At 38.5% G+C, this 26,950-nt stretch overlaps 1 protein-coding gene and 1 pseudogene across 1 annotated transcript; both read left to right on the forward strand.

Annotated features, from left to right (window-relative positions):
* Positions 1-29: 29 nt before the first annotated feature.
* On the forward strand, positions 30-17,004 carry CISD2 (CDGSH iron sulfur domain 2). Its single transcript, XM_053559834.1, has 3 exons — positions 30-313; positions 13,152-13,366; positions 15,449-17,004. Exons 1-3 carry the CDS (start codon positions 211-213, stop codon positions 15,536-15,538), a joined length of 408 nt encoding a protein of 135 aa, XP_053415809.1. The 5' UTR covers positions 30-210; the 3' UTR covers positions 15,539-17,004.
* On the forward strand, positions 14,339-14,453 carry LOC128593371 (uncharacterized; annotated as a pseudogene).
* Positions 17,005-26,950: the final 9,946 nt, after the last annotated feature.

Here is a 26,950-nt window from a genome sequence, read left to right on the forward strand (position 1 = left end):
CGTCCCTCCGGCTCGGCAGCTCGCGGGACGTACGCGTCACTCGCGCGCCGCCAATCGGCGCTGGGCAGGTCACCTCCCAGGCTCAGCCCCGCCCGCCGCCCGGACCCAGGCGGCGAGCGTCCTCCGGCCGCTTCCGCTCTCGGCGCAGGCGCGGCAGCGTGGCCGGCCAGCGGAGGGGGCCTGGGAGAGGAGCGGACGCCGCCGGCCAGGATGGTGCTGGAGAGCGTCGCCCGCATCGTGAAGGTGCAACTGCCCGCGTATCTTAAGCGGCTCCCAGTCCCCGAGAGCATTACCGGGTTCGCCAGGCTTACAGGTAATCGTCCCCATCAGCCTGTCCTTGCCCTAGCACTCGCCCCAAACCGGGAAGGAGGTGTAAAAAGCCTCAGGCAAGGGGCGGAGCCGAGCTGGGCGATTGGCAAGTGACCCCGTGCCCCGCGCGCGCGGTGAGGTGGACGCGCGCCGGCGCAGCAGCTTCCAGGCGCGCGGGCGGCCGCCTCCGCGGGTGCGTGGTTTCCATCATCTTTGGCCTCGCAGTCGTCTTTGGGGTCGGTCGGTGGCGAGAGGGTTCTGAGTTGGGCGGAGGCCAGTCTGTTTCATCTGTTGCTCTATTTGTCACTTTTAAAGCAGGATAAGCCATCGTTATCTAAGGCGCCATGTAACAAGCATTTCCAGTTACTGGCTGTTTTCACCCTCAGCGGGTGGGTGAAGTGTGTGGGAGAGAAATACAGACACGTAACATGTATGTGGCTGTTTTATTTAGTAACGAAATTAGGACATAACCTCCTTTCTCCAGGGTGGAGTTGACCTGTTACCGGGACATCCGAGGTCACCTGTGTTACTACAGTAGCGGAGGCAATTGAAGTAGCCGTAGTTGGAGGAGAGATACCTAGAAAATGAAATTTAATGAGTATATGTAACATTATGTGCTTATGAGCCCTCCTTTACATAAAAGAACCCTCACCTCAGGAATTAACGTCTAAAGGATGAAAGTCTCCAGAATGCAGCCAACAGTTGGAAGGTTCTGTTGGGTTCTAGGAGCCTTTCTTTGTAGGAGATATTTCTAAACCAGACTCAGAGACTTGCGTAGGGAACCAGCAAACACTGAGCTCCTGTGTTCTGGGTATCAAGGAAGGGAAGCTCACTTTTGAAAGGTACTTTAAAAGGAGGAATTCTGAGGTGGCTCGGCGCCCATGGCACAGTGGTTGCGGCGCTGGGCACATACACCGAGAGTGGCGGGTTCAAACCCAGCTCGGGCCAGCTAAACAACAGTGACAAGGGCAACAAAAAAATAGCTGGGCGTTGTGGCGGGCGCCTGTAGTTCCAGCTATTCGGGAGGCTGAGGCAGGAGACTCACTTGAGCTCAAGAGTTGGAGGTTGCTGTGAGCTGTGATGCTGCGGCACTCTACCGAGGGTGACACAATAAGACTCTGTCTCAGATTGTAATAGTTAATGACGTGGTTTTCATGAATGAGCTACTTGTAGAATCCATAATGTAGACTTTTGTTGAAACAAGAACCTGGAAGATGGGCGGCGCCTGTGGCTCAAGGAGTAGGGCGCCGGTCCCATATGCCGGAGGCGGCGGGTTCAAACCCAGCTCCGGCCAAAAAAAAAAAAAAAAAACAACAAAAGAACCTGGAAGATAACTTTTCAGTAATTAAGTTTTTAAAATGTCTAGGAGACCAAAAAGTATTTTTATTTTCTCCTATGAAAATTAGCAGAAAATTAGAGCACAATATTGTTGCCTGTATTTCCTTCCCTATTTAGATCTAGCTGTTTTTTAAAGCAATTGACTTTCTCATGATGACTTTGCATTCTTAGAAAACACATATTCTTAATTACCACATACTAGTTAAATATAGATAATTCTTATCTATCAGAAAAAACCTACTTATCGTTGTTTATGTCTCATTTTCTAGATTGAGACTTCTCAAGATAAATTAGTATGTTTCTGTCCTAAGTACATTTGCCCCTCTGTGTCTGTGGATTCAGCCAAATTCATGAAAAATGTAGTTAGACCTAAGATGGTTCCATCTGTATTGAACACGTACACATTTTTTTCAGGTCATTATTCCTTAAAGTTATGGTCTAACAGCTATTTAGAGAGCCTTTACATTGTATTAGGTACTGTGAACAATTAGAGAGGATTTAAAGTACCTCGGAGGATGTGTGTAGTTTATTTTAAAGACAAAGGAGTATCTGAGGCTTTGATATTATATTTCCCAGAATAACACAAACATGGTGGAGTTGGCAGCTATAAGGGCATTCGTTTTATTTTTTAAGAAGAGGCCAGTTTTGAACTGAGATTTAAAAAGTGGAACACAATTGAAAACATCCACAAAAAGATTAGTACAAGCATGTTCAGAGCAGCCTTATTTATAATAGCCCCCAAAGTGGAAGCAACTCAGTTATCTATGGGAGACTAGGTAAACAAATTGTGGGATATTCATAGAGTAGAATATTAAGAATGAGAAGGAACAGGTTACTAGTTAAATAAGTCTTGGGAAGTTTATGTGGAGTGAAGACTTTGGTTAATCAGTGGTGGGGCCAATATGGTGGGTTATACCTGTAATCCCAGTGCTTCAGAAGAATTGCTTGAAGCCAGAAGTTTGAGTCCAGCGTGAGCAACACAGCCAGATCCTGGCTTTACCAAAAAATTCAAAAAAATTAGCTCCATGGGATGGTATGTACCTATAGTTCTAGCTACTTGGGAGGCTGAAGTGGGAGGATTACTTGAGCTCACAAGTTCGAGATTACAGTGAGCCATGATTGTGCTGCCATTGCACTCCAGCCTGGATGAAAGAGCCAGACCCTGTCTGAAAATAGAATAGAGGTGGGGGAATGAGGTAGAAAAGATCAGGAGAATACTTTCTGTGGTGACCCAAATATTTTACATATTGTTCTGTATACATCTATTTATACATTTCCAGTAGAGGCTACAGGGATGTATTTATTTGTCACAGGTCAGAACTAGGCACTTATGATCCCATTCATTTTATTGTATGTAAATTGTACCTAAATTTTTTTTTGAAAGAAAGAAATGGAACAAAAATGGGGTTCTGGATAGGAAACCATAATAAATAATTAAAATCAAATGAAAGTTGTATTTATTAACATGAAAATAATAAAGATTATTTCTGAAAGACTTTATTTTAGAAAACTTTTTTTGAAATTTGGAAAAAATGCGTAATTTTTCTACATTATAATAATTTTTTCTTCTTAGTTCAACTATAAAACTCAACTATAAAACTAAAAACTCAACTATAAAACTCAACTGTAAAACTCAAACTTAGTTCAACTATAAAACTCAATGTAATTAAGGATTATATTACCCTTTGTGAAGAATAGTTTTGGTCTTGTTTAAACTTTCTTCCAAATAGGTATTTTGCATTTCAAGATTCATAAGTCAGCAAGTTTGAATTAATTGAGCACCTACTATGGGGCCAGGTAATGTTCTAGGTACCAGGACATTGTTCATAATAATGAGAAGAAAAAAGATTTTAAAATTGATCACTAATTTCATTTCATCAGTCTTTCAGTCCTGAACACAATTTATGTTAGATTTCAAGTGGTGATATTAAGGCCAATCCATTGAAAGTAATTTATTTCATCTTTTCTATAGTTGAGAAATAGAAATCATTTTTGTCTTAGCTGTAAATAATACATAAGAAAATATGTTATAAAATTAATAGCAAGCGAGTTGCCAATATCATTTTTATGGTAGCATTACCTTAACCTTTTACAAATTTGAAATGGAAAAATTCTATTCTAGTTCTATAGAATAGAATTCCTCATTGAGCTACATCTGTGTATGTGTACTTAAAAAAATGTTTTTTTATAGGCCGGCTCAGTGGCTCACACCTGTAATCCTAGCACTCTGGGAGTCCAAGGCAGGTGGATTGCTTGAGTTCAGGAGTTCAAGACCAGCCTAAGCAAGAGCAAGACCTCATCTCTAAAAATAGCTGGGCATTGTGTTGGGCGCCTGTAATCCCAGATACTTGGGATGCTGAGGTGGGAGGATTGCTTGAACCCAAGAATTTAAGGTTGCTGTGAGCTATGATGCTAGGGCACTCTACCTACCCAGGGAAACAAAGTGAGACTCTGTCTCAAAAGAAAAAAAAAGGTTTTTTTATGATAGCAGAGAGCTTATATATCTTGATTGGAAACAGGAGCATAGCCAGTCAAAAATACACTATTTAAACGGTTAAATCTTCCCCTTCTATTTCCATAAGACGATACTTTCTTTTTAATAGTATCTAAACTTTAAGAAAATTGATGTGAAAATTGCTTGCTGCTTAAGTTGCTTTAAAATGTTTTCTGTGACTATTTTGTTACTCTAATGGTGGTGGTTCTTTTTACTTTCTCAATCTTATTATTTATCTTAATAATGGAACACAAAAATCCATATGAATATTAGGAACCTGTTCAGTATGAATTGTGTAAATGTGGTTTGATTTTTGTTTTAATTAGAAAAAGGTGGTTTTCTTCTTTAAATTAGAAACAGGAAATCTTCACTGACAGAGGAATAAAGTCTATCAGAAGTGAAGATTTTTCATTAAGGAAAAAAATTCAAGAAAGTGTAACTCTTTGGGCTGGGTGCAGTGGCTCATGCCTGTAATCCTAGCATTCTGGGAGGCCAAGGCGGGTGGATTGCCTGAGCTCATGAGTTTGAGACTAGCCTGAGCCAGAGCGAAGCCTCATCTCTAAAAGAAGCTGGGCACCGTGACAGGTGCCTGTAGTCCCAGTTACTTGGGAGTCTGAGGCAAGAGAATTGATTAAGCCTAAGAGTTCGAGGTTGCTGTAAGCTTGAGGCAGCGCCACTCTATCGAGGGTGATAAAGTGAGACTTTGTCTCAAAAAAAAAAAAAGAAAGTAAGTTTAACTCTTTTACATTCAGGTGGATAAACAAAATGCTGCTGAACTGGGTGCTTTTAAAAATGGTTTGAATGTTGAGGACATCCGGTTCCATCTGGAGATAACGATACCTCAAAATGTGTATTTCTCCAACCTTTAATCATCCCTCAAATTTGCATCTTCTAGTCATGGCTTGGCTCTTAAAACCCTTGATGTTTCTCATAGGGAATCTTTCCTGCACTGAATGAAACAGAACTCTTCCTGAGGAAACCATTTCTTCGATAGCTTTCTTAGTGGTATCTTTTTTCTTTCCCTCATATTTCTGAGACAGGGAAGCAGAGGGCGTCTTACAGGCTCTCCACTGCTCTTTCCACCCCAGAAAGCTAGGTCTACCTTTAAACTTTGGCCATCCGTCAGTATAAACCTCCTGCCCCCTGCACTTTAGTGTTAACTGTTGATCTTTAGTCTTTCCCCAACATTCTTTTTCTCTTTATCCTATAACACTGTACTGTCCTTTTTCCGCTTAAGCTGCCCTTCTTCTTGTATGCTTTTTTTGGTGGGTTGTTTTTGTTTTTATTAGAGACCAGTACCTCTATTCATCTGCATAATGAAACCAAAGACCTGGTTTCATGAAGGAGCTTCACTCCCTTTATTTATCTCATGTTGCACACCTAATCAAGCACCCAAGCCTATTGATTTTATTACTTGGTTAGTGGCTCTTAAATTCAAGGGGTGGGGATTGATTACACTGAGATCCTAGTGAAAGCTATGAACTATCTTTTCAGAAAATATAATCACATATACATTGTATTAGGCAGTTTCACGGAATCACGGTAGAGACTATTTCTTACACTTGACCTCTCTTTGCTACTTGAATGGCCGCTGCCTCAGTTTAAGCCCAGTTTATTTTCTGCAGGGTTATTTCAGTGAACTTCCAACAGGTTGTCTTGCCTTTTGTTCTCCTACACAAACCCTCTTTGTTATTCCTATGGCCCTCCTTTAACCCGTCTAGTCATCTGATGTTAGAGTGATTTCATAAGTGAACAATTTTCCAGTTCCTTTAATGTTCAAATATTCAATGGTTTCCTATTATGCACAGGGTAGAATCCTACCTACCTGTTGCATATCAGAGCTTTTTGTCATATGACAACTGCTTCACTTCTATAGTCTCCTCTCCTGGTTCATTATATCCTAGCAATACCATGGTGCTTAGTTTCCCAAGCCTTTCATGTATGCCATGCCTCTGTGCTTTAGCCTTTGCGTTTTGCTCTGCATGGAATGCAGCTCCTTCTCTCACCTGTCTGTGAACTCCAGTACTCCACTCTTCTTTCAAACACCTGATTAATTATCCAGACCTGTCAAGTTTTTGCTCATCTCATCAGAGAGTTAATCATGTCTACCTCTTTTTTTCCTGTATGATTGGTCATACCACACAGCACTGTAATAATTTTTTGTAAGTCTGTATTCCTTACTAGATGGGAAGCTCCTTTGTGGTAGGGACTGTGTCTTGTAACTTGGGTATCTTTAATACCTGTCACATCACCTGACATGGGTCAGTGAGGTATTATAGTTTTGGAGGGTGGTGCTGTAGATTTTTTTCTTAAATATTTTAAAGTGTCTTCCCGTATTTTAACTTACACTGTTACCATTCACCAGCCATGAACAAAGGCAAACAAGTCCAGACCTTATAGGGGAGTTATCTTAAAGGTCATTTTAATGGAGTACAAACTCAATTCAGCTAAAATTTTTTGAAATCTTATGTTAAGTCTCTGTTAAAGGGTATGGTGTTAGGGATCTTTTTGTTTAGTGAGGGTGAAGACAGGTATTTACATAACTGTAGCTTTAAGGCAGAATGCATTAATAGTTTCCTTTTGAATAGTGTTCTATAGTGGTTTTACAGAGTGGATTCCTACTTTATCCATTTGTTTCTGGCAATCCTGTGAAGTTGGAAGGTTCTTTGCATATACTCTTCCCATTGCCTTGAAAGTTATTCTCTCATGTTTTTCAACTACCAGCTTCTCCTCATTCTTTAGGTCTCTGCTTAATGGTCCTTTTTTCAGAATCCTTCCCTCATCTCTTACTTAAAGCCAACCCTCTTCTCCTAGGGTAGTCTCTTTTTCTCTTCCTTCATAGCTCTTACTACAATCTATGTTTATCTTGTTTATTTGTTCACTTGTTCAATGTCTCCTCTTCTGAAAGGTGTACTGTATGAGAGCAGGACTATCAGCCTCTATCCTCACTTAGTGCAAAGTCTAGAATGTGGTGGGGACTTAGTAAATGTGATTGTACAAATGAATGAATAATTGTAATTCCTGTTTGCAGACAAAAGAAAGCTAACTCCAAGTATATGAAAATCTGGATTTATACCATAGATAATTTGTGAATTGGTTACTTACTGAGATCTTACTCTATGCAAGGCACTGGAGTGAGCACTGAGTATATAGAGACAAGTAAGACGGCTCCTGTACTTGAATTTAACATAGTATTTACTTAATTATATAGTAAAAAATTGAAAAATTGTTTAACAATAGGAAATTGATCAGATTTCATTTTCCAGAAAATGTTTAAGCACTTAATGATAAAAATCAGAAAGGGGAGTTGATGGGAAAGTTGCAAGTGCAAACTTTCTGGAATGATGGAAATAACTTCTGGTTTGAGGTGGTATATTTATAGGAACACGTAGTTTCAAAACTCATCAAATTAAACACTTAACACAAAGCTCAACAAGTTGAACTGTAAATTATACCTCAATAAATAGTAAATTATAGAACTTGAGCCAGGCATTATTTAGGCACTGGGGACACAGTGGTGACCCAGACAAATAAGATCCCTGCCCTTGTATATCTTATATTGTGATGGGAGGGCGTAATACAGCAGTTCTCAACCTGTGGGTTGCGACCCCTTTTTAACAATGAAAGTACATTGCGTCATTAGGAAGGTTGAGAACCCCTGAGAAGGTTGAGAACGTACTAAGTGGATATAGCCATTAAAATTCATGTTTCAAAATGGTTTTAAGGAAAGTTGGGAAAATGCTGTGATATAATAATCTGATACAAAAGGTAGGATATAGACTATTATATACAATAAAGTGTTTTTTTTTTTTTTTTAACAGACAAGATCTTGCTCTGTTTCCTAGGCCAGAGCGCAGTGGTACACTTATAACTCACTGCAACCTTAAACTCCAGTGTTCAAGCAAGCCTCCCTCCACAGCCTTCCGAGGAGTGAGGACTAACGTACATACTCCCATGCCTGGCTAATTTCTAAAATCTTATAGAGACAGGGTCTTGCTATGTTGCCCAGATTGGTGTTAAACTCCTGGCCTTGAGCAGTCTTGCCTCAGCTTCCCAAAGTGGTAAGATTACAGGTATGAGCCACCATACCCAGCCTGTAATCTTTTCTTTAAAGCATTTTACAGCATATATATTTACATACCCCCCCAAAGACCTATTAATAAAGGTATCAAAATCTTATCTTTTGCTGGTAGAATTATAAGTAGCTTTGTTTTTTATAATTTTCTAAATTTTATATGATGTTATTTTTATCTTAAAACAATAAAAGGTCTGCTTTATTAAATGCATTATTTAAATTTATTTTATATTATACATTATTTACAGTTAGTAGGTAATGTTTTTCCCTCCAGAGTATCTAAAGTATCAATAATGACTGAACATGGACAAGTTCATAGGAAATAACCTCTCTTAAATGATTTTTAAAAAATTCTTGGTTGATTCTTCTGTGTTTAGTATTTCTTCACTAAAAATCAGCCTTGCTTGATTCATAGAAAGACAACTATTACATGTACTTACACATATGCCAAGCTAAAAAAGTGGATCTCATGGAAGCGGAGAGTAGAATGATAGGATAGGCTGGGAATGCTAATAGAGGAGGAGAGAATGAGAAGAGGTTGGTCAGGGGATCCAAAAATATCATTACAGGCTGGTGCTTGTAGCTGGCCACATACATCGGGGCTGGTAGTTCGAACCCAGCCCAGCCCTGCCAAACAACAATAGCAATTACAACAACAACAACAACAAAAATAGCCAGGCGTTGTGGCGGGCACCTGTAGTCGCAGGTACTTAGGAGGCTGAGGGAGGAGAATCGCTTAAGCCCAGGAGTTTCAGGTTGCTGTCAGCTGTGATGCTACAGCACTCTGCTGAGGGCAACATAATGAGACTCTGTCTTAAAAGAAAAAAAATCATTACAAGGAAGAAATTCTAGTGTTTGGTAGCATAGTAGGGTGACTAATTAATAATCTATGTGTATTTCAAAGTAGTTAGAAGATTTAGATGTTCTTAGCACAAAGAAATGCTACATGTTTGAAGTTATGGATATCTCATTACCTTGATTTAATCATCATACATTGTGTGCATGTAACAAAATATCACATGTACCCCACAAATATGTATAATTGTTATTAATAAAAATCAGTGTTACTAAATACACTTCAAAGTTATTTGAACTGAGATTTGCAGGCTGTATTGCTTTCATTTATGCTTTTCATTAGTTAAATTATAGTTGATCATCTTTAAAAAATAGATTACACTAAGGCTTTTATAAGTTATTACTTTGTTGGAGGAAGTACCAATAAATACCAAGAGGTTGGTTAGTGGGTCTTAAATTGATGTCTTTATCTTTATATTTCTATTCATTTACTTTTTTGATAATTTAATCTCTTACAACTTTTAATATTATAATGTGTACAATAATACTTAATGGTATTCTGTATTTAATAAATATTGAATGGCTATTATTTCTAGATACATACGGGATGCTGGGGCCAATTGCAAGCTAAGACATTCATTCCCTGATCTAGAAGATAAGTGTTAATAAAATTTACAGAATAATGTGGCTTTACAAAAGGGACATTTGTGCTCATTCATTCATTAAGTCACTCATTAAAGTAGAGGGATCTACTTGTGCCAAGAAGAGAAGAACACAGCCCCTTTCTACAGCCTTATGAAGTAGCAAGTATAGGAAAAAATAATTACAGTAGTATGATAGCCCAAATGTGAGGAAGGGCCTTGGAAGCACAGGAGGAACTGAGTAATTCTGCTTTGTGAAATCAAGGAAGACTTCAGGAAAAGGCAATATTTGACCCTAGTCTTGAAGTGTCCCTACAAATTAGTCAGATAAACCAGAGGTAGAAAAGGCATTGCAGATAGAAGGAACTCCATATTCAAAGAACTCAGGAAGGCAGTAGCTTTCGCTGACTTCAGATCATGAGGAGGGGATGTTTGTAGGAGCTAAAGCCGGAAAGGTGGCCTTGCCATGCTATGGAGATCATTATATAAACAACCTGTAGTGATCTACAGCAGCACTGTCCAGTAACCTTTGTGGTTGTGGAAATGTTCTCTATGCTGCCAAATATGGTACCCATATGCGGCTGTTGAGCCCTTGAAAGGTGACAGGTATGTCTCAGAAATGGAATTTTGACTTTAACTTAATTTTTTTACATGTAAATAGCCACCTGTATATATCAATCATGTTTTTTATTTTCTGTGTTTTATGATGCTTTGATATCTTTGGGGTCTTGCTGGCTGTGGAGAAATTGTTCTTCCTAAGACTAGCTAATTTGATTTCTAGAGATCAAACAACTTTCCTATAAGCATGCCTTTCATATTGCAGACCAACCAATTCAAAGTCCTTACTCCGTAACCACCTCCTTTATCTGACTCTTACACACCAAGCCAATATTTCACCCCAGGGGGTAGGTAACCAGTAACCAGAAACCACTCCTTTATCCCGGAACCCACTGAAATTATTCAAGCTACCCAATACTAAAGCCTTTACCCTTCCCTGCCTTGCTTTTTCCATTGAAACCACAATAAAGGCCTGTACCCATGATTTTCTTTTGCTTCTTGCTTCCTCTTGATCCCTTGTGTCCCTTTGTTGAAATGGTGTACCCCTTCTCTTGAGAACTGTAAGTGGTGAACTCTCCTTTTAAGGCAATTGTCTACATGTCTGTCATCCTTAGCATACCTGATTAAAAGAAAATCTTGGTATATATCTAAACAATGGCTAGTTGCTCCCATATTTAATAGCATAGATCTATACGCAGTCCACTTCTCTCCCAAGAAACAATTCTGCCTCGTCTCCAGTACTTAATTCATTCAAAGAATCTGTATAGGTGTTTCCACTTTGGTTGTGAGAATGTAACATCCAAAATGACAGACAAGGTCCTTATCATTACAGAGTTTCATTCTGATGACTAAAAGATTACATCTCCAAAGATTTCTACCTAATAGCATTGTTAAGTTGATTTGGCAAAATATTTTTCGAAGGAGTTGGTACTGCTTCCTCACCAATCTTCATAATCTCTTAATAAAAACTACTGTTCATTGCGTATTTGTGTATCTTCTCTGCAGCAGGCACTCTTACAGGTGCTATGTGGTATATAAATAGGTTGCTTCTTTTTAGATCTCTTTGGCATGGTATTACATCAATAATAATTTCATTTTGGAAGAGTTAAGTCTTACCGCTTTCTTTCAATAGTTGGAAGGGGAAGAACAATTATCTCTTGAGAGCAATTTTACCAAGAGAGGAACAGATTGATTTTAGATCTGTGGATTTTATTCAGGATTAATCCAGATCTGTGGATTTAGGCTGTTCTGGACTAAACCTGCACATGTAAAGTAAGAATAATAATGATACTACCAAATACAGTTGTACACTGAGCTTAGTTTATTCATTTATCTCTAATATACTAAGAGTACAACTAAACTATCTCAACACTGTTAGCTTAAACGACTGTATGTGGTAGGTATCAATATTATTACTATTTTACATTTATTTTTAACATTTATTACCATGCTTTGGCACATTACCTTCTGTTTCTCTCTTTTTCTCAGCTAAGCTATTTCTACATAGTGCACAGCTAGGTTTTAGGTACTCAGTGAAGGAAGTTAAATGCTAACTCTTTAAGAACAGAAGATATTCCCTACAGAGCCCAGCAGAGCCAGGGCACTAGCAGACATTTGATAAATATTGAAATGTTTATCTTGCTTTTCTGGCATGTTTGTCTCATGGGCATAGGGATCATTTTGTGCATATCACTTGTATTTTCTATCCTCTAAAGACAAGCTGGGTGTGGTGGCTTGTACCTGTAATCCTAGCACTCTGGGAGGCCAAGGTGGATGGATTGCCTGAGCTCACGGGTTTGAGACCAGCCTGATTCAGAGCGAGACCTCATCTCTAAAAATAGCCGGGCATTGTGGCAGGCGCCTGTAGTCCCAGCTACTCGGGAGGCTGAGGCAAGAGAATAGCTTGAGCCCAAGAGTTTGAGGTTGCTGTGAGCTGTCATGCCACAGCACTCTACCAAGGGCAACAAAATGAGACTCTGTCTCTCAAAAAAAAAGACAGACTGAATACTCTAAAAGACTTTTAATGAATGCTTTTGGAATGATCTTAAAGTTAGGACATTAAGTATATGAAAGTTTCAATTTATTCTTTAAAACAGTAGCTTTTACATAACATTGTGGTGTTCTTTAGGAATAGTTATCAAAAAATGTAAATTAAAGCATCGAAGATGTGCTATCGGAAATTATAAATCAGTGGTAAAAATTTTATAGATATTCTGTTAGATCATTTTAGACATGGTATTAAGGAGAAAAGAATGAAAAATGGGAACTACATCACACATTGAATTTTGTTTATAATTGTAGTGGATCATAACTCTTGAAAGTAGACAAGTAGACTCGATGTGGATAATAGATAGGTGAGTCACTATGGAAGTTTTGAGGTACACAAAAATCAAGAAATGTAAGATCTGTGTTGACAGAAACAAATGAAACCCTCCCAGCAACAGTGATAGGGCATGTTGGAACTTGCACAGGTCAGTCAGAAAGGACGCTGTCCACTATGTTTCTTGGAAGTGAAATAATGACCATAATACAGTCTGCCTCAAAACTTTTGTAGTGACTCACATGTTTAAAATAGGACCTATTTCTGAAAATTTAGGTTTCTAGTTTCGTAAGTTTTAACCCCAAAATGAGGCGGTCCTAGGTATAGCTGACTTAATTGTGTTACTGACTCATAGTTTTATAGGTAAGTTAAAAAGGAATTAATGTGGGCGGCGCCTATGGCTCAAAGGAGTAGGGCGCCAGCCCCATGTGCCGGAGATGGCGTGTTCAAACCCAGCCGTGGCCAAAAACCGCAAAAAAGAAAAAAGGAATTAATGTGAGAAGTGACAGATAAAGAATAAACTAACGGATGAAACCAGACATGCTATTTTTCTTTTAAATTAAATTAATTATTATTTTTTTTTTGCGAGAGCCCCACAGATTCTAACATGTACATGTTCAGTTTCAGAGTGGCTTCGGTTACTACCTTTCCTTGGTGTGCTTGCACTACTTGGCTACCTTGCGGTTCGTCCATTCCTTCCGAAGAAAAAACAACAAAAGGATAGCTTGATTAATCTTAAAATACAAAAGGAAAATCCAAAAGTGGTGAATGAAATAAACATTGAAGATTTGTGTCTTACTAAAGCAGCTTATTGTAGGTGTTGGCGTTCTAAGACGGTAAGGTATTTGCTTACACATACACTAAAATTTTGTGGTGGTTGGAACTGTGCTTCTTAAATCTCCAGTTTTGAGGTTCTGTGTGATGAGAGATTTTTCCATAGCACTCAGTATTGGAAGTCCATATTCTTAAATTATTAAGTTTAAATTTCATGATTGACACTACTTGCATTAGAAAAGTAAGAACAGCAAGGAGGGTAGAAATCTCCTGCTTTCATAATGTTCAGCATTTGTCTAGAGGACTATGTATTTTAAAATACACTTATTTTTTCACAGGACATGAGGATTAGTGGAAAGAACTTTGGATGCAGAATAGTGTTAAAATCTGATGCCTGTCACAGTATGAGTTTGGTTAAGCAAGTTACTTAAATTTTTAATTTCTGATCTTCAGATTTTTGTTTTGATTTGTTTTCAGACAGGGTCTCACTCTGTCTCCCTGGCTAGAGTGCAGTGGTGTCATCATAGTTCACTGCAATCTCAAACTTCTGGGCTTAAGTGATCCTCCTATCTCAACCTCCCAAGTAGCTGGGATTACAGACTTCTTTGAAGTTTTAAGTACAATATTGTTCATCACAGCATCCTTTGTAATAGCATAGTTTTAGAAACTGTGTGTCTGATAGAGGAATGATTAAAGTATAATACAAGTGATGCGTTCTTAGGAACCCATTACAAATCATGTTTTTAAAGAATATTTAATGACAGGCGGCGCCTGTGGCTCAGTCGGTAAGGCGCCGGCCCCATATACCGAGGGTGGCGGGTTCAAACCCGGCCCCGGCCAAACTGCAACCAAAAAATAGCCGGACGTTGTGGCGGGCGCCTGTAGTCCCAGCTACTTGGGAGGCTGAGGCAAGAGAATCACTTGAGCCCAGGAGTTGGAGGTTGCTGTGAGCTGTATGAAAAACAAAAACAAAAAAGAATATTTAATGACATGAGATCCTAATATAATACAGAGGGTGCCAAAAGAAATATATAAGGAAGAAACTGTATTAAAATTGTAATACTCCTAGAGTAGAGAGGCCAGGCAACCTCCCTGTGGGAGAGGCATTCAAGTAAGGGGCCTCACCTGGGCTTTCCAAGCCTCACATTGAAAAAAAAAAAAAAAAAAAAATTGTAATACTCAAGTCACGTTTGACTTCTGCAATTATAAGAGATGCTTGGTGTGACTTTTATTCATCTTTTGTTACTGATATATATTTAGTATAGCAATCTTAATACAATTTTTTCTTTTCTTAAAATGTGTATACTTTTTTTGGTACCTTCTGTACAAGTAAGAAAAGTATAATACAACATGATCCCAATTTTGTTTTTTAAAAATGAATACACACAGTAAATGCATAGGAAAAAATATATCAAAATAGTAGTTGTTACCTATATCTGGATGGGTTATGAATGAATTTTTAAAGATGTTTTTCAAAAATTTTATAGTATACATGAGTTTTATAGTAAAAAATTATAAAATAATTTATCTTGAACTTAAATTCTTTTCTTTTAAAATTTAAACAAGTTAAGAGATGTGCTAGAATTTAGAGCTCCACAAAAGACTAAGACTTTATTTGATTCCCTTTTAAACTCATAGTCACTCAAAAATTTTTATTTAAAATCTAACCCAGGGGGGTGCCTGTGGCTCACTGGGTAGGGTGCCAGCCCCATATGCCGAGGTGGCAGGTTTGAACTCACCCCAGCCAAACTGCAACAAAAAAATAGCTGGGCATTGTGGTGGTCACCTGTGGTCCCAGCTACTTGGGAGGCTGAGGCAAGAGAATCACTTAAGCCCAGGAGTTGGATGTTGCTGTGAGCTGTGATGCTACGGTACTCTACTGAAGGTGATAAAGTGAGACTCTGTCTCTAAAAAAAAAAAAAATCTAACCCAAATAATAAAGTAACTATTTAAATTGTTAGATTTCCTGCGGTATCATAATATGGTTGGGTTAGATGTAGAATATATATCTATTACTCAGGAAAGTTATCTGATGAATTTATTTTTAGCAAGTATTATGCTGTCTTTATGACAGCATTGTACAAATATTTATATTTTATGAATCATTTTTTAACATAGTAATTATTCTTTTTTTTTTCTTTTAGTTTCCTGCCTGTGATGGTTCACATAACAAACACAACGAATTGACAGGAGATAATGTTGGCCCCCTAATACTGAAGAAGAAGGAAGTATAATAGTAATGAATTAGGGCGCCTGTAGCACAGTGGTTATGGCGCCAGCTACATACACCCAGGCTGGAGGGTTTGAACCCAGCCCGGGCCTGCTAAAACAACAATGACAACTGCAACAACAAAGTAAATAGCCGGGCGTTGTGGTGGGCGCCTGTAGTCCCAGCTATTTGGGAGGCTGAGGCAAGAGAATCACTTAAGCCCAAGAGTTTGAGGTTGCTGTGAGCTGTGATGCCATGGCACTGTACTCAGGGCAATAGCTTTGAGACTCTGTCTCAAAAAAAAAAAAAAAAAATAGTAATAGGATTGAATTCAATTGTATAAAGTCTTACAACAATATTTTCTTATTGTGTACAGTAATTATTAGTACTAGTTGAATAATTATTTGTCAGTTTATTTTCTTGCTACACTACTGTTTATATTTGATACTTTTGTATATTCAAATAAGCACTTAATAGAAATTAAATTGTCAAGCCTCTTATTTTGACTTCAAAGAATTAATGTATCTTCCGACACAAATTTAATTGAGAAAAATATAAATTTTGGCAGTGAGTCAAAAGATGTTTCTTTGAATATCACTATTTTCAACAGAATCCCTTTTTATGAAAATTTCCTTCCACATCGTTAAATATATTTTTCATATCTTTTTTATTTTGATAATTTCAAGTGTTTTTTTTTTCCTTTTGGCCTTTTGCACTCCACTTAGACGAATTAAGAAAACTATTGCCATCAAGAATTACTTGAGTTTTCACACACATAAACTCTTTGATACGTAGAGATTGTTGCCTAATTAATTTGAATATCATTTCAGAAAGAGAAGTAAAGGATATAAAGAGTTCCATTGAGAATAGTTATTTATCTTATAAAGATTTATTTACTTTACAAAAGATGTGTGTGTGTATCTTGAACCATTTGGCTCAGCAACAGCTGGGGTGGAATGGCAAGAATACAGTTGAACTTACGGGCTGTTGCAGTTTAAAGTATATCTGAATTCATATTAAATTGATAAATTAATGTGTTTAAAATGGTGTGTATATGAAAGTTTTTCTCCTTTTAACATTTTAACCATGAATATAAAATTAACAGTTGTCCTTTAGTATTCAAGGGGGGATTGGTTCCAGGGTTGCATGTGAATACCAGAATCTGTGCATGATCAAGTCCCTCAGGGCTGTAACCTACATAAGTTATATGAAGAAGGTATAAGAGGCAGTCATATTTTATCCATTAATATACCATACTTATATGGTACCAGACCCTACAGTAAGCATGGTACTTGTTATTTTTAAGTTTTACGTATAATTTTAATATGTTGTACTACATGATCTTTACCTTATCATGACCAATCACATGAATTTTAAAAGCTGGAGTTAGAAATGTAGTCTACATTTTTTTGAGATGTCTTACAAGGTGTATGTACAAGATTGTTGTCCTTTCCTCCACCTGTTAATGGATAGAAATACAATGTAGCTCTCACTTCTTTAGGCTCTGGGTGTTTTGTCAGAGACTGTTTCTTCAACACTCTTCAGGGACACAATGTCAGATTAACTAGTTACATTTACACAGTTGCTTACAAGACTTGAGACAAATCCTCCTCTACAAAAGTTTGGCTATCTTGATCTGCGGTTATGAAATACTTTTCTTTTTATAAAATCATTGATCGCAGATCAGCAACATGTTTTTATACATGTTCTAGTGCAGTGGTTCTCAACCCGTGGGTCGCGACCCACAGGAACTGTATTAAAGGGCCATGGCATTAGGAAGGTTCCAGTGGTTCCTGTACTTAGTGTTTTTGTTTTTTGAGAGAGAGTCTCACTTTGTCACCCTTGGTAGAGTGCCATGGCGTCATAGGTCACAGTAACCTCAAACTCTTGGGCTCAAGCAACCCTCTTGCCTCAGTCTCCCAAATAGCGGGGGACTACAGGCACCTGCCCCAATGCCTGGCTATTTTTTTTTTTTTCCCCAGAGACAGGGTCTCTCTCTTGCTCAGGCTGGTCTCATGTTCCACAGCTCAAGCAATCCACTTGCCTTGGCCTCAGAGGACTAGGATTACAGGAGTGAGCCACCAAGCCTTTGTTTTTTTTCGTAGAGACAGAGTCTCACTTATGGCCCTTGGTAGAGTGCCGTGGCATCACACAGCTCACAGCAACCTCCAACTCCGGGGCTTAAGCGATTCTCTTGCCTCAGCCTCCCTTGTAGCTGGGACTACAGGCGCCCGCCACAACGCCCGGCTATTTTTTGGTTGCAGTTCGGCCAGGGCCGGGTTTGAACCTGCCACCCTCGGTATATGGGGCCGGTGCCTTACTGACTGAGCCACAGGCGCCGCCCTTTTTTTTTTTTTTGAGGCAGAGTCTCACTCTGTTAACTCTAGGCTAGAGTACTGTGGCATCACTTTACCTCACTGCAACCTCAAACTCTGGACTCAAGTGATTTTTCTGCCTCAGTCTTCTGAGTAGCTAGGACTATAGGTGCACAACACTATACATGGCTAATTTTTCCTATTTTTTAGAGATGGGGTCTCACTCTTCCTCAGGCTGGTCTTGAACTTTTGAGCTCAAGGAATCCTCCCACCTCAGCCTCCCAGAGTGCTAGGATTACAGTGAGTCACCATGCCTGGCTCCCATACTTAGATTTCACAGGAGGTAAATTTACTAAAAAATGGGGAGACTAAAATGAAATTATTAACTTTTAATTTTGTCAAGTAAGAACACTTAAAAAATTGAAAATGAATTCTCTCATAAAAGGTTTTTTTTTTTTGAGACGGTCTTATTCTATCATCTGGGCTAGCATGCCATGGCTTCAGCCTAGCTCACAGGAACCTCAAACTCCTGGGCTCAAGCAATCTTCTTGCATCAGCCTCCTGAGTAGCTGGGACAACAGGAGCACGCGACCATACCCAGCTAATTTTTCTTTTTTTAGAGACAGGTCTAGCTTTGTTCAGATTGGTCTCAACTCCTGACCTCAAGTGATCCTCTGAGGTCAGCCTCCCGGAGTACTAGGTTTGCAGGATGAGCCTTTGCCTATGGCCCATAAAAGGTAATATCCCCCAAATAAAATGATTATACTCTCAATGTTTTTCACCCCTCACATTTTCAGCTGTTAAAATATGTTAAAGAGCTATGCCCATATATTTTCCCACTTGTGCAAATTTTTTAGAAGCCTAGGTTTGATGGTAAACTTTTTTTTTTTTTTTTTTTTGTGGTTTTTTGGCCGGGACTGGGTTTGAACCCGCCACCTCCGGCATATGGGACCAGCGCCCTACTCCTTGAGCCACAGGCGCCGCCCTTGATGGTAAACTTTTAATAATTTTTTTACATTACCATTATTATCAGTTGCCATCACTTCTTGTAAACTCAAAGAGTTTTATCAGTCTGCTTTAAAAAGTAGACACATAACCAAATGCATCTGAACTGACACAAGAGAAGTAACTTAGCTTTTCAAATGCATGTCATGAGTTTCTAGAGCCTTCAAGTAACAACCCTGTTACCACAGTGTCACACGATTGTTCTGAGGGTTGCTTCTCTTGCCTACCTAGGAAACTACTCATGTGTTACTCAGCAAATGAGCATCACCATTACGTAAATAATCAGGTATCCAAGCAGGCTTGATTCATTCATGTGAGTAATTAAGCAAGTTGTATTATGAAAAGTACATTGCAATTCAGCTTTAAGTTCAGTGTCTCACAGATGATTCATTAGATTGCATTTGTAACCGAATTTGTTAATAAGTTTATGGGAAGCCAATTAAGCCAACTGCTGATCTATATTGTTCTACCTTCCTCCTCGTGATCCCATGCTTCCATTAGAAGAAACATGTCAGACTCTCTTCCTCCACAAAGAGAGTTTTAAAATTCACTGTTCAATAGGCTCCTCAGAAGTTGTGGTCTGTATTAATTATTTGATACCTACCAGAAACACCTAAGTCTTTGCACTTCATCCATTTAGAATTCAGTTGTGGCAGCATTACCAATCTAGAGAAAACCAGCGGAGATGTTACTAATGTTTGTCCTTCATTCAGCAGGGAGTTCCTCAGGTCCCCATTTTCAGAGTCTACTTATTCTTATTTCATCCCAGTTCTAACAAGCTTAGCTATCTGGTTTCTGCTCCTGAGCAAACCACAAGTATTGAGAAGTCCTATAGGAGGCACCCATAGGTCAGTGGGTAGGGCGCTGGCCACATACACCAAGGCTGGCTGGTTCGAACTAGGCCTGCGCCAGCTAAAACAATGGCATAAAAAGAAAAGTCCTGCAGAGGTAGGTAAACAATAAAATACGATAGGGAACAGCAGAGGGGGGAACTAAAAATAAATTTAAAAGGGAACATTAAAAGCATAGCAGCTTGAGACAATTTAATACCTAGGAAACAATAGCCTCTGAGCATAACTGTGATCAAATTACACAAGTGATTTGTAGTGGTGAATTTGAATCAACTAGTATGTGACAGAATATGTGTTGCATTCAGTGATACCAGTTCCCACTTTAATTAGTTAAAAGCTTGGTGGTTAACATGGTATATGCAGATGGAAATTTTATGTAGAAAATGTCTCCACTCATTTCTTGAGATTTGGAGGCTTTATGACAGGAAGTTTTTCCATTCAATTGAGACAAGTTTTCAAGTTTTATAGCTAACTACATAATTTAATTTGTTAAAGTATGAAGAAAACGAAATAAAGCAAGAGTGGTTTAATGTCAGGAAACAATTTCCTACATTTTAAAATTTCCTGTAATTTTCTTATTTATTTATTTGGGGGGATTCATTGAGGGTACAAAAAACCAGGTTACACTGATTGCATTTGTTAGGCAAGGTCCCTCTTACAATTGTGTCTTGCCCCCAAAAGGTGTGGCACACACCCAGGCCCAACCCCCTCCCTCCTTCCCTCTCTTTGCTCTTCCTTTCCCCACCCTTCCCTCCTTTTTCTCCCTACTGTGTCATTGTCCTCATATCAAAATTGAGTACATAGGATTGATTCATGCTTCTCCATTCTTGTGATGCTTTACTAAGAATAATGTCTTCCATTTCCATCCAGGTTAATACAAAGGATGTAAAGTCTCCATTTTTTTAATAGCTGAATAGTATTCCATGGTATACATATACCACAGCTTGTTAATCCATTCCTGGGTTGGTGGGCATTTAGGCTGTTTCCACATTTTGGCGATTGTAAATTGAGCTGCAATAAAGAGTCTAGTGCAAGCTAGACTTATGATAAAAGGATTTTTTTCCTTCTGGGTAGATGCCCAGTAATGGGATTGCAGGATCAAATGGGAGGTCTAGCTCGAGTTCTTTGAGGGTTCTCCATACTTCCTTCCAAAAAGGTTGTACTAGTTTGCAGTCCCACCAGCAGTGTAAAAGTGTTCCCTTCTCTCCACATCCACGCCAGCATCTGCAGTTTTGAGATTTTGTGATGTGGGCCATTCTCACTGGGGTTAGATGATATCTCAGGGTGGTTTTGATTTGCATTTCTCTAATAATTAGGGATGATGAGCATTTTTTATGTGTTTGTTAGCCATTCGTCTGTCTTCTTTAGAGAAGTTTCTATTCATGTCTCTTGCCCATTGATATATGGGATTGTTGGTTTTCTTCATGTGGATTAATTTGAGTTCTCTATAGATCTTATCAAGCTTTTGTCTGATTGAAAATATGCAAATATCCTTTCCCATTGTGTAGGTTGTCTATTTGCTTTGGTTGTTGTCTCCTCACCTGTTCAGAAGCTTTTCAGTTTAATGAAGTCCCATTTGTTTATTTATTTATTTTTTTTGGCCGGGGCTGGGTTTGAACCCGCCACCTCCGGCATATGGGACCGGCGCCCTACTCCTTGAGCCACAGGTGCCGCCCCCCATTTGTTTATTTTTGTTGTTGCAATTGCCACAGCAGTTTTCTTTATGAAGTCTTTCCCCAGGCTGCTATCTTCCAATGTTTTTCTTATGCTTTCTTTGAGGATTTTTATCATTCCATGCCTTAAATTTAAGTCCTTTATCCATTTCAAATCAATTTTTGTGAGTGGAGAGAGGTGTAGGTCCAGTTTTAGTCTTTTACATATGGATATCCAGTTCTTCTAGCACCATTTATTGAATAGGGGAGTCTTTTCCCCCAAGGTATGTTCTTGTTTGGTTTATGGAAGATTAGATGGTTGTAAGATGTTAGTTTCATTTCCTGGTTTTCTATTCAATTCCAAACGTCTATGTCTCTATTTTTATGCCAGTACCATGCTGTCTTGACCACTATGACTTTGTAGCACAGCCTAAAATCTGGTATGCTGATGCCCATGGCTTTGTTTTTATTACTAAGAACTGCCTTAGCTATATGGGGTTTTTTTCTGGTTCCATACAAAATGCAGAATAATTTTTTCCATCGTGTCTTGAAAGTACAATGTTGGTATTTTAATAGGGACGGCATTGATCGATAGATTGCTTTGAGAAGTATAGACATTTTAACAATGTTGATTCTTCCCAGCCAAGAGCATGGTATGCTCTTCCATTTGTTAATATCCTCTGCTATTTCCCTTCTTAGGGTTTTATAATTTTCTTTATAGAGGTCCTTTACCTCTTTTGTTAGGTATATTCTTAGGTATTTCATTTTATTTGAAGCTATGGTGAAGGGAGTTGTGTCCTTAATTAGCCTCTCATCTTGACTGTTATTGCTGTATACAAAGGCTACTGACTTGTGGACGTTGATTTTATATCCTGAAACATTACTGTATTTTTTGATGACTTCTAGGAGTCTTGTGGTTGAGTCTTTGGGGTTCTCTAAGTATAAGATAATATCGTCAGCATGAGGAAGAGTTTGACCGCCTCTGCTCCCATTTGGATTCCCTTTATTTCCTTGTCTTGCCTAATTGTATTGGCTAGAACTTCCAGCACTGTGTTGAATAGTAAAGGTGACAGAGGACAACCTTGTCTGGTTCCAGTTCTAAGAGGAAAAGCTTTCAGTTTTATTCCATTCAGTAAAATATTAGCTGTGGGTTTGTCATAGATAGCTTCAATCAGTTTTAGAAATGTGCCACCTATGCCTATACTCTTCAGTGTTCTAATTAGAAAAGGATGCTGGATTTTATCGAATGCTTTTTTCTGCATCTGTTGAGAGGATCGCATGGTCAAATTTCCTGTAATTTTTCATCATAGTTCTTTGTCTGATCACACTGAAAATATGAATTAATCACATCCTTTCAACAAGTTTAAGAAATACGAACTTTAGAAGTTAGGAGTCTTCAACTTTATGCTACCAAGAAGTTAAGTAAGATGAAGATACAAAGATGTTCACTTTAAAATGCTGCATGCAACTGTTTAGCAACACATTGGAAACTCTAGAAGAAATGGATAATTTCCTAGAGAAACATGATCAAAACTGACCCAAGAAGAAATTAAAAATGTTAATAGACCAATTACAAAGAAAACAATGGAAAGTCATTTTTTAAATTCCTTATTTATTTATTTACTTTTTCACTTTATCGCCCTCAGTAGAGGGCTGTGACATCACAGCTCACAGCAACCTCCAACTCCTGGGCTTAAGCGATTATCTTGCCTCAGTCTCCCAAGTAGCTGGGACTACAGGTGCCCACCAGAACACCCGGCTATTTTTTCTGTAGCCATTTGGCCAGGGCCGGGTTCAAACCGGCCACCCTTGGTATACAGGGCCGGTGCCCTACCCACTGAGAAACAGGTGCCACCCTTTAATTCCCAATTTAAAAATCACTAGGGTTGCAAAAAGCATAATTCCAGGGTGATTTAAATTATCCCAAATTTTTAAAAAAGGCTAACTCCGGGGCTAGGTGAGGTGGCTCACGTCTGTAATCCCAACACTCTGGGAGGCTGAGATAAGTGGATTGCTAGCTCGAGAGTTGGAGACCAGTGTGAGCAACAGCAAGACTCCATCTCTAAAAATAGCTGGCCATTGTAGGCGCCTGTAATTCCAGCTACTCAGGAGACTGAGGCAAGAAGATCTCTTGAGTCCCAAGAGTTTGAGGTTGCTGTGAGCTTTCATGCCAGGGCACTCTACTGAGGGTGACAAAGTGAATATCTGTCTCAAAAAAAAAAAAAAAAAAGCAAACTCCGTAATTTATTTCTTACAGCCAGCATAGCATTAATATAACACCTGATAAACAAAACAAAATGAAGCCATAAACCAATCTGTATGAATGATTATTCTAAATAAAAATCTGCACTGTTAAAAAAAATAAGTAATATGCCAGGTATGGTGGCACATGCCTGTAGTCCCAGCTACTTAGGAGGCTAATGAAGGATGGCTTTTGTCCAAGAGTTTGAGGCTGTAGTGAGTTATGATTGAGTCACTGCACTCTAGCTTGGATGACTCAGCAAGACTGTGTCAAAACAAACAAACAAAAAGGATAATAATACACGATGGCAAAAAGCATTTTATTTCAGGACTTTAAGGGTGTTTCAGTATCAGTTAATATATTAACATAATTACATGAATGAATGAATTAAAGAAGAAAACATGATCTTATCAATAGATAATGAGAAGGTTATTGCTAAGATTTAAAACCACTCCTAATGAAGATTTGTGAGTAAAATAAAAATTGAAGGAAAATATTTATACGTAATGGTTAATTATGAAAAAGTCTACAACAAATATTTTAAGTTGTAGAAGAAACATTTCAATTAAAATTGAGAACTGGGAATGACTTGTTATTATTTGATATAAAAGATTATCTTCAAGGATCTACAAATGTAACAAGGTTTTAAATTGAAATAATCAGTGCAAATATAGGAAAATAAAAAACTCTTTGCTGTTCGGATTTTTATGCCAAGGAAACTATAGAAATTAGGAAAAGCAGAATTTTTTTTAAGTTTTTAAGAGGGATTTTGGTAAGCTACTTGGAACAAGATGAATATATAAAATTTAGCACCTTGAAGTGTTAACAGAAAAAATATCTCATTTGCAATAGCAAAAATAATAAAGGTAAAATAAACTTACCAAGAAAGGTATGAGACTTACAAGAAAAAAAAAAACCCTACTATGTATAAAAATGTTACCAAAAACAATTGAATAAAATTTAAACCATGAAAAGAATACTTGCTATTGTAAAAACATTAATCTCCTAAAATGATATATAGTCAATAAAACACATTAGAATCACAAAACATTTAAAAATTGCATTAAATTATCTTAAAATACGTGTGGAAGAATAATCACAAAATTGTACCAAAAAAGACGACTACGGGGAGGAATCGTTCTCACCAGATGTCGGCACTTACTAAAAAGTTATTGGAATCAAGGCAATATAAGAAAAATAATTGTGTTAATTAAGAATAAGCAGGAATGGCAGAAAAGAACTGAGAATCTAGAAGTAGATGAAAATTTAATAGATGATAAATGTGCTGTTGTGTTGATGCTAGAAGGGGGCTGCCCAGTAGGAGGTGAGGGGCGTCATCTGTATCATGAACTGCCCCTCCTGAGCCCTGCCCCTGTCACATCAGGGCGGCATTCAATTCTCATGGGAGTGCAAACACTACTGTAAACTGCACATGTTGTGCACACATTATAAGAATCTAATGCCCGATGATCTGAGGGTAGAGGTGAGGCAGTGATGCTAGAGCTTTTGGGAGCACCTGTAGATACCGATTATCATTAGCAAGAGGCCATGATAAGTCAATTGCTTGACTGAATATCAAAACCATCCTACCTCCCCTATCCATGGAAAAATTATCTTCCATGAAACTGGTCCCTGGTGCTAAAATGTTTGGGGACTGCTGAGTTAGGAAACCAAAAAGAAAAAGTTAAATATCAGTAATACATAGTAAATACTGAGGTGATTGCTCTGTGGGTTACAACAAAGGGTCAATAATACATGAAAAAGGAAAGAAAATACTGAATTCTATGTGTGTTATCCCATTTTGATTTTTTAAAAATGTGTACATATCATAAGGAAATTTAAAACACTAATTAGATTTGATAACACAAAGGTCATCGGTAAGCATACCTAGGGCAATTTTGTTTAAATGGGGACAAAGAATGGAGTGAAATTCATATTTGAGCAGTTGAATATTATTGCTGACTATAATAAACTGAAATATTACCTACCAAATAATATCAGTAAAAAACCTAAAAAATGAGCAAAATATAAAAAAACAATTGTGAACACAAAAGGATAAAAAGAGTCACTACATGTTATGTAAAGGAGACAAGGACGGCCTCTGTACATTGGCCCCTAGGTTGGTTATTTCTTCACAGCAGGCTAAGATCTATTGGCTCAAAAACCCACTGGCTCCAAACTTAAGTACACATCCAATTGTGTTAAACATAGCCCAAACAAGCCTATTTTTAGCCATTTAGAGCCTGCCTGCTTTGCATATGCTGTGGAACTGTGCCCAAATCTGCTTGCCACCCATGAAATAAACCCTGGGCCATTAAGACCCCAAGCCATAGCTGCCCTTAGGACTCCTCTGCCCCAGAGACACATGCCATGCTGCTGAGTGGCATCACTGAGAAACACAAGCACCCTTGCTGATCCTCCTTTCCCCTAGGAGTTCCCTTGCCCTCCTCCCCTCCTGGGTGGCACCCTCCTTGCCTCAAGCCTCTGATTCATCTCTTGCCATGACTTCCCTGGCAAACCTGTCAACAGATAGCCCAATAAAGCATATGTACTCTACTGCCATCTCATGGTCTGTCTTTTTCCCTGATCAGCACTGAAATCCTTACAGAGTAACCCTTACACTGCATAATAATATAAATGAAAATTCACCAAGAAAATATATCAATTCTAAAATTGTAGATAGCCTAATAATATGTCCTTAGAAAACCAAAATTAATAGAATTTCTAAGAGTAATAAATCCACACATACAGTGAGAGATTTAAAAAAATTATTTATTTTTATTTATTTATTTATTTATTTGTGCTTTTTGGCCAGGGCTGGGTTTGAACCTGCCACCTCTGGCATATGGGACTGGTGCCCTACTCCTTGAGCCACAGGCGCCACCCTTAAAAAATTTATTTATTTATTTATTTAGACAGAGTCTTATTTTATTGTCCTTGGTAGAGTGCCAGGGCTTCATAGCTTACAGCAACCTTACACTCTTGGGTTCAAGTGATCCTTATGCCTCAGCCTCCCAAGTAGGGAGGGCCTAACACAACCACTGGCTATTTTTAGAGATGGGGTCTTGCTCTTTGCTCAGGCTGGTCTCAAACTCCTGAGCTCAAGCAATCCACCTGTGTCGGCCTCCCGGAGTGCTAGGTTTATAGTTGTGAGCCACTGTGACTGGCCCTAACATTTTATTGTTTTTTGTTTTTTGAGACAGAGTTTTATCTTGTTGCCCTCGGTAGAGTGCTGTGGCATCACAGCTTACAGTAACCTCCAACTCTTGGGCATAGGCGATTCTCTTGCCTCAACCTCCCGAGTAGCTGGGACTACAGGTGCCCAACTAAAGGCCTGGCTATTTTTTGTTGCAGTTTGGCTGGGGCTGTGTT

The sequence above is a fragment of the Nycticebus coucang genome, chromosome 1 (assembly GCF_027406575.1).
Source record: "Nycticebus coucang isolate mNycCou1 chromosome 1, mNycCou1.pri, whole genome shotgun sequence".
NCBI classification, from domain to species: Eukaryota; Metazoa; Chordata; class Mammalia; order Primates; family Lorisidae; genus Nycticebus; species Nycticebus coucang.

Coding starts and splice junctions, on each gene's coding strand:
- CISD2 (XM_053559834.1), top strand. CDS start 211: ATGGTGCTGGAGAGCGTCGCCCGCATCGTGAAGGTGCAACTGCCCGCG. Junction 314..13,151: donor CGGGTTCGCCAGGCTTACAG/GTAATCGTCCCC, acceptor GTACATGTTCAG/TTTCAGAGTGGCTTCGGTTA. Junction 13,367..15,448: donor GGTGTTGGCGTTCTAAGACG/GTAAGGTATTTG, acceptor TTTTTCTTTTAG/TTTCCTGCCTGTGATGGTTC.